The sequence below is a fragment of the Triticum dicoccoides genome, chromosome 1A (genome assembly GCF_002162155.2).
Source record: "Triticum dicoccoides isolate Atlit2015 ecotype Zavitan chromosome 1A, WEW_v2.0, whole genome shotgun sequence".
NCBI classification, from domain to species: Eukaryota; Viridiplantae; Streptophyta; class Magnoliopsida; order Poales; family Poaceae; genus Triticum; species Triticum dicoccoides.
In genome coordinates this window covers 370,193,244-370,201,407 of record NC_041380.1, presented here as the reverse complement: position 1 = coordinate 370,201,407, position 8,164 = coordinate 370,193,244, and the positions used below count along the sequence as shown (strand labels likewise).

At 48.3% G+C, this 8,164-nt stretch overlaps 1 protein-coding gene across 1 annotated transcript; it reads right to left on the bottom strand.

Annotated features, from left to right (window-relative positions):
• Positions 1–790: 790 nt before the first annotated feature.
• LOC119274010 (patellin-6-like) lies at positions 791–4,149 on the bottom strand. Its single transcript, XM_037554832.1, has 4 exons — positions 3,267–4,149; positions 3,030–3,154; positions 2,792–2,933; positions 791–1,204 (listed from the first exon to the last, which is right to left on the bottom strand). Exons 1-4 carry the CDS (start codon positions 4,008–4,010, stop codon positions 944–946), a joined length of 1,272 nt encoding a protein of 423 aa, XP_037410729.1. The 5' UTR covers positions 4,011–4,149; the 3' UTR covers positions 791–943.
• Between the last annotated feature and the right edge of the window lie 4,015 nt (positions 4,150–8,164).

Below are 8,164 nucleotides of genomic sequence, written 5' to 3'. Positions count from 1 at the left end.
AATACTACCTCCGTTCCTAAATATAAGCCTTTCTAGAGATTCCACCAAGTGACTACATACGGAGCAAAATGAATGAACCTACACTCTAAAATATGTCTACGTGCATCCGCATGTTGCATTCCGTTTGAAATGTCTAAAAGGACTTATATTTAGGAACGGAGTGAGTATATGGTTGTGCATGTATATTGTATATCCTGGCCCACCTCCTAGACATTGTATAGCTGAGGTTAAGGCCCACCTTGTACACCCATATATACGTGCATTATGCATCAATCAATACATCGAATTATGCACGGATCAATACATCGAGTTACATTGCCAAAACATTCTCTTCCAACAACAAATACGCCCAAGAGAAATCAGAAAAAGAAAGCGGTAAAAGACCACCAAGTGACTAAACCCAAGTCATCCTATATTTTTCATGTTCATGCATTGTTGAAACCTTGCGATCGAGGAGGCCTAATCGGCTAATCCCTATGTTTTTTTCTTATTCATGTGCTTGAAAATCCTGCAATCAAAGTACCGGCAGGCCGCAACATATGATGTCCTTGGAGTGTCTGATATTTAGGGTGCCATGTGGAACATAGGAATTGTGGTCCTACCTCCTGTTTTCATCTCTATCTCTAGAATTTGTGAGGTTTGCCCGCGTGACGCCCGAACAGGGCCTAGAAGGTGGTTAAGGAATTCCAACTTCAAATGGTCCTACTCAAAACAAAACATAGGGTAACGATGCGTAAACTTCCCCCAAAAAAACTTAACTCATTATATAACGATGATGACAAGTAGGATCTCACGGCTCATACAATATATTCTACATATGGCATAATACATGCATATCACATTATAGCACTAATTAAATAGACCTAAATTAACCTCCTCTCCGAGACGAGCAAAGCAAAGCACAAGCCGGCCGGCAAGCCGCCGGCCACAGCAGCCGAGCAGCCTACGCCGACGGCTTGCGCACGAAGTAGCGGTAGGCGGCGACCTTCCGCTTCCGTGAGCCGGAGTTGTCGATGGAGAGCACCATCTTGCCGGGCTCCTTGGCCGTGAAGGCGTTGTGCACGGGCTCGTCGGCGGCGGCCGGGACCTTCTTGGTCCTCTCCACGCACAGCGTGTAGCCGCCCTCCGACGCCGGCACGTACTCCGCGCCGTACTCGAGCTCCCAGCCGCCGACGACCAGGTCCCACGTTATTGTTGCACCGGCCTGGAAATAAAAAACACATCGGTATTCAAATGACCATGCAAATGTACGAGTACTATTACCACTTTACCACTATACAAGTAACGTAATTATCTTTTTCGCGCCCGTGTTCTTCAGGAAGCAGCAGCAAATTTCTTGTCACGGGCCCCGCCACGTGCTCACGTGAGCATTGGACGTACAGTCCAAAACAGTGCCCATTTCTTTACAGCGGTTAAAGAGAAGAATCGACTGTTGCTGGAAAAGAAAGAAAAGAATTGACCACTGACACATCACTAGCCTAGCCACTAGCGAACAAAACGAACCACCCTTTTACGCCTCCGATTAGGGGAACGCGTAAGCTTTGTAGTACTCGTACCCGCAAAGATTAGCGGAGGCTTTACCGCCAAATTTACCCTAATCTTTTTTTGACAGTCCCTGCTAATGCGTACTTGAACAAAACAGTGAGCACTCTTCACTCTTTTCGCTTTCAGCACACCACGTCGCCGCTGCCGCTGCCAGCACGGGCTGCTGAGTGGTGACAGCGCGTGGAGACCCGCGCCGTGGCGTGAGCCGTAAACAAAAGCAAAGCTAGGAAAAGAGCGCACGGCCGCTGTCGTCGCCAATACTTTATCCCGTAAAACTCTCACATCAGCACGGCGCCTGCTGCGTCGCGTACGAGGAGAACAAGGGCGGACAAGCCGCGGCGGCAGAGGCGTTGCGGTGCCGAGAAGAAACGGAAACGGAACGAGCCAACTCCATTCAAACCTGGCCGAGAAACTCACATGCCATGCCATGCCACCGTTCTCTTCTTTAATTAATATTTTATTTTACGCTACTCTTCACGGGAGCTCTCTCGTGAAGCGGTGGACGTGCGTGCGCAGTGTGACCGGCGTTACAGCTAGCTACACCCAGCTTTTCCAGGCGCGTGAGCCAGCGCGCCGTCTGAACCCAAGGAAACCCAGGAAACCGGCCCCATCCCATGCCATGCCCGTGTCAGCCTGCTCCGCAGCGTCGCAGCGGCAGCGGCAGCGGCCACTGCGGTGGTGCTTGACGCAGTGTCCACTGGTGGCATGGCAAGAAGGCTTTTCGCAGTGTTCCACGCCGGAGATTTTTCAAAATTGGTGTAAGGGCGGCCTCGCTCGCACCACATGCGGCACTGCCATCCATCCACGGATTCTATCTCGTCGAAAGATGCTTGCTACTTCTACCGTGGTAGGTATGCATGGCCTATCGTCCTCTCGATCGCGGTTGAGGTGAAAAGGTAAAAACCAGGAGGAGGAGGAGCTGGAACCAGAGCGCTTGGAGCCAAATGCCTGGGACACGGCGAAAGCAAAGAAACAAAGCCTTGCGTTTGTGCTCTTGCCCGGTAACGAGCACACCGGCCGCAATTGTTTAGGCACAAGACGATTTCGGGAACCCGGATGGAGACAGGCACGAGGAGGAGGTGACGGATAGTGCACTCGTAAATGATTTTCTTTTTTTTGTGCATTATTATTTCAGCAGATTTGTGCCCTAGTAGTATATGCGTAAGGCGACGTAAAATTACTCCTGTGCGACGCAGAGAACTTCGGGAGGGGGCGTGGCGTTGTCGTGTAGGATAACGGGATGTACCTCGATGCCGTCGATCTCTAGGAAGACCTTCTCGCCGCCCTTGATGGTGAACTCGGACGCCGGCTTGGGCGGCCCGTTCTCCAGCTCGCTGGCGCGGCTCAGCCCGCCGTACTGCACCGGCACCAGCTCCGGCCGGATGAACCTGGAAACGAGCAACCGCCGTGTCAACATTATAGGGACGGAGCGACGAGGAGAAGCAAAATTTGAGCTCATCGATTGGAGCTGCGCGCGCGCTTACTTGAAGAGCGTCTCCGCGACGTTGCCCTCGCGCGCGATGACGAACTTGCTCTTGGTGCGCTCCGTGAGGAAGGGCGAGATCATCGAGAACAGCACGGAGAAGTACCACGGTACGTTCACGAACACCTGCTCGGTGCCAAACGCGAGTGTGGGCGACGGTGTGAGGTAAATGGCAGGTGTTCGACGAAATGCGAGTCTTAAACCACACGAACTAAGGCAGTAGGGAAAAGAAGAGTACCTTGCGGGCGACCATCTCGGGGTAGTTGTCCTGGAAGAGGGAGAGTATCTGGTTGGACGCGGCGCGGAGCTCTCGCTTCGGCATGTCCTTGAGGTCGGTCACCTGTATGATGGCGTTGACGCCGCCGGGGCGGAGCTGGAGCGCGCGCACGCCGCGCTCCATGATCTGGACGCGCCACCGGAGGAACCGGCTGAGGCGGTCACCGTCGCCGAACACCCGGTCGTACATGTCCCGGTCCTTGAACACGCCGTAGGCGTTGTAGCAGACCGGGTGGCCATCGCGGTCCCAGCCGTGCATGTAGGCGACGATGCCCTCCAGGTCCTTGAACCCGAGGTCCTCGTCCAGCACGGCGTCGGCGCGGAACTCGGCCCGCCAGGCGGCGCAGCGGAGCAGCATGGCGTGCGCGTCGCGGACGCGGAAGTCCCTGGCGCGGAGGAACTTGAGGAGCACCACGTCCGTGCGCTCGTCGGCGGGGGCGTCGCTGGGCGGGTTGAGCGGCACGCCCCAGATGGAGATTTGGTCCGGGTGGGTGGCGAGGAGCGCCCTGAGGTCGGCGAGCGCGCGGAGGTCCGAGGCCGGGAGCGCCGCGGCCACGTACGAGTCCTCCTTGAAGGAGGCCGCCCGGAGCAGCGCGGTGGCGTCGATGAGGGATCCCATCAGGCTGCGCTTCGCGCCTGGCGAAGGCTTCGGGGGCGCGTCGGTTGCCGGCGCCGGCGCGGGGGACGCGGCGGTGGTCGGAGACATGTAGGCCTTGGTGGAAATGCAGGGGGCGAAAGGTGGCGTTTTTGAAATGGAACGCGACGGGAGTCGGAGTGGAGCGTGGGAGTGGCGTTATGATGGTGGCGTGAGCGTGGTGTGGCCGGCGTCCGCTGCTCTGCTCTTGAGCTCACTCGCTCGACTCTCTTGCTGGGTTTTATAATAGGGAAACGGCACAAAGTATGACCCTGACCGTGTGAGGTATGTGTAGTTCGTAGGCTAGATTTGTTTTTTGTTAAAAAGAATTGCGATGTGACGTTTCTTTAACATGTAAAGAGGGAGTTTCATCCGGAAATTAATTTTGGAGGCCGAGCTTCATGGAGGCCGCCAAATGCAAATTTTAAAATTCATGAAAATTCATATTTTCACATTTCAAAAAATTCTGAAAAAATACAGAGATAGATGAAGACATAGTGCGCAAGTGTGTGAATTTTTAGTACATGTCGCATTTCAACGTATTTCATCTGAAATTTTACAAACACGCACCTCTCATCCTTGTTTATTTGTACAATTTTTTTCAGATTTTTTTAGACCAAAAATTTTGATTTTTGGTTTTTTTTTAAAAGGGCCTCCATGGAGGCCGAGAGCCAAAACGGCATTCCCGTTTTATCCGGAAATTGCTTTTGGAGGCTGAGCTCCATGGAGACCTCCAAATGCAAAATTCAAAATTCGTGAAAATTCATATGTTCGTGTTTTAAAACAATTTGAAAAAATACAGAGATAGATGAAAGGCATAGTGCACAAGTATGAAAAAATTTAGGACGACATACGTCCAAATGAGGGTGGTGCAAAAGACAAATCTTGAGCCTTTTAACACATGATACTATTCATCATCTAAACTTTGTTTTTTTTGCAGGTTGCATTTCAACATTTTTCGTCTTGAAATTTTACACACATACGCCTCACATCCTTGTTCATTTATACAAAAAAATGCAGATTTTTTAAAATTGAAATTCTGGAATTTTGATTTTTTTTTCCAAAAATCGGCCTCCATGGAGGAAGAGAGCTAAAATGCCATTCTCGAGTTTTATCCTATTAATTATAGAGTTACTGCAGCCCCCTAAACTGCCCACGACCGCTCGGACGGTTCGGACGCGATTTGTCATCCAAGGCGGCACCCCATCGGACCTCGGACTGATCTGGGCGCCTGTTTTCCCGCAAACCGAAGGCGGCCTTTATGGCCGTCCGCACAGTTGCCACACACGCATCCTACAACTTAGTCCCGCACGGAAACCTATTCATCCAAAAAAACTCTCGTGTGAAGGTTTCCCATATATTCATGTCGGTCACTGACCGCTCCAAAGCGTATTTGACGGTCCGCCATTGTTGTCGATTAGAGTGGCACAATCGAGTGAGCGGGCGCCACCGCTTCAGTGCATACGCAGCGACAGAGAAGCCTACTTCGGCTGCTGCACCACATTGAAATTGACATCCAGTCCCTTCGCCTGACCATCGCACCTATTTAAGTAGGAATCCAGTGCCGTCCACACCGCACTACTCTATGATCCTCTCCGCTCCTCTGGCACCAGCGACACCACCATCCACACCATTTTGCTCATGAAGACCTCAAACATTTTAAGGAAGCTCGTCATCGGTATATGTAAATCAAGTTCTAATTTTAATAATATAAAAATCCCACTAGTGTAGAAAAATAAAGATCATGAAGACACACTATATGAAATACATGCTACTACTTTGAAGCACAAGTCTGGTAAAAAGATAGTAGAGTGTCCCCTCTCTCTTTTTCTCTATTTTTTCTCTTTGTTCGTTGGCCTCTCCCTCTTTTCTGAGAAACCACAAGTCTCCTCAAATTCATATCCTCACGGGTAGGGGCACACTCTAATAATGCATCACACTTTATTTTACTTACAACTCGAAACATAAACAATATGATGATTGTATATAAATGCCTCTAACAGCGTACCAGGATGTGCAATGATCTTGCGTAACATATATTATAATGATGAATGGTGGCTTTGCCACAAATAATATGTCAGCACTATATGATCATGCAAAGCATAATGACAATGAATGTTCAAGTAATGTAATGAATAGTAGCAATGGAAATTGCATGGCAATATATCTCGGAATGGGTATGAAAATACAATAATAGGTAGATATGGTGGCTATTTTGAGAAAGATAAAATGAGGCTTGCGTGTAGAGAGTATCATCTCACGGAATTGGATGTACTTGCAAAGTTTGCACCATATCTCGGGCTGAGAGTGGGCAATGTACAGTACCGAAGGGGCTAGCAAAATATGGATATGTGAAAGTGCTTATAGACCAAAAAATCACATTAATTATAAAAAACTCAAATACTTATTGTAAAAGTTTTAGTAGCCCTCGAAGCAATGCATAACTAACATGCCTCTAGGGGAGATTGATAAGAGTTAACCATAGTGTGCCCGATCCGAACACACAAAGGATGTCAGTTTAAGATAAATCATACTCAGACTTCCTCACTAATGCCAGCGGCTACCAACTTCATGCATAAAGGTTCACAAACCTTAGCACCAATATTAATAATTAGCTTTAATCATTTACCAACATACTCATATATTACTACCTCAATATCACAAAACTATTGCAAAAAATCAAACTTATCATATTCAATGATCTACAAGTCCATGCAAGTTTTTAGTATACCACTGTTATATACCTATTATCCTTGGACCAACCGTATAACTCATGCAAATTACCACTTCCTATTCAACTCTCAACAATATTTAAGTGAAGCAAAAGAGTGCAAATAATTTCTACAATGCATATTATCATGCTCAGTAAAATATAAGTGAAGTACAAGATCAATTGCCTCAACTCAAGTAGATATAAGTGAAGAATGAATGAGCATTCTATAAATATAAGATAATGTGTGTCTCTCATAATAGGTGCGACCAGAAAAACAAATGATTGTGCATACAAGCAAACCAACCAAAATAAAACAAATGACGCTTCAAGCAAAACACATATCACGTGAAGAATAAAAATATAGCTCCAGGTAAGATAAAGCGACAACTTTCTAGACGAAAGAGGAGATGCCATCTAGGGCATCCCCATGCTTAGATGCTTGAGTCTTTTTTAGATGTTACCTTGGGGTGCCTTAGGCATCGACAAGCTTAGAGTCTTGTCGCTCCTTGTTCGTCTCATATCTTCATCTCTCCCAAAACTTAAAAACTTTATTCACACGAAACATAACGGAACTCGTGAGATGGGTTAGTATAATAAAAATAAATCATTCACTCGTGTACTATCAAGACAAGATTCATAATTATTTCCCATTGATGTCTACTATATTCTATAATTTCCACAATTTATATTACCCAACATAAGCCATAGAAACTCCAAAACAAGCTAACTAAGAAACCGAAACAAAATATGCCAAAAATAGAACAATATGTAAATATGCATTTTACTATCTCACTTTTGCAACTCTATAATTTTGAAGAATTAGGACAACACAGATAATTTGTAGTGTAATACTGTGTAAAAATTTGAGCAATTGATCATGTTGGGGAATGTAGCATGCAATTCAAAATTTTCCTAAGATCATGCAAAATCTATCTAGGAGATGCATAGCAACGAGAGGGGGAGAGTGTGTCCACGTACCCTCGTAGACCGAAAGCGGAAGTGTTAGGATAACGCGTTGATGTAGTCGAACATCTTCGCGATCCAACTGATCAAGTACCGAACGTACGACACCTCCGAGTTTAGCACACGTTCAGCTCGATGACGTCCCTCGAACTCTTGATCTAGCAAAGTGTCGAGGGAGAGTTTCGTCAGCAGGACGGCGTGGTGACGGTGATGGTGATGTGATCCGCGCAGGGCTTCGCCTAAGCACTATGTGAATAAGACTGGAGGAGTAAACCGTGGAGGGAGGCGCCACACACGGCTTGGAACAATTGGTGTGTCTCCAAGGGGTGCCCTGCCCACATATATAAAGGAGGGAGAGGGAGGAGGTCGGGCAGGGGGCGCGCCATCAGGGGGGGAGTCCTACTAGGGGAAAAGGGGCAAGGAGAGGGAGGAGGAGAAGGAAAGGGGGGCGCCGCCCCCTCCCCTAGTCCAACTCGGACTCCCGTGGGGGGAACCCCTTGTGGGCTGCCTCCTCCCTCCCTTATGGCCCATAGTGGCCCATCTTTCCCCG

What these genes read in the sequence shown, in the direction of transcription:
- LOC119274010 (XM_037554832.1), bottom strand. Translation starts at nt 4,010, where the DNA reads ATGTCTCCGACCACCGCCGCGTCCCCCGCGCCGGCGCCGGCAACCGAC. An exon ending in CCGAGATGGTCGCCCGCAAG is followed by an intron (nt 3,155 to 3,266) that starts GTACTCTTCTTT and finishes GGCACCGAGCAG; the next exon opens with GTGTTCGTGAACGTACCGTG. An exon ending in TAGAGATCGACGGCATCGAG is followed by an intron (nt 1,205 to 2,791) that starts GTACATCCCGTT and finishes TTTTATTTCCAG; the next exon opens with GCCGGTGCAACAATAACGTG.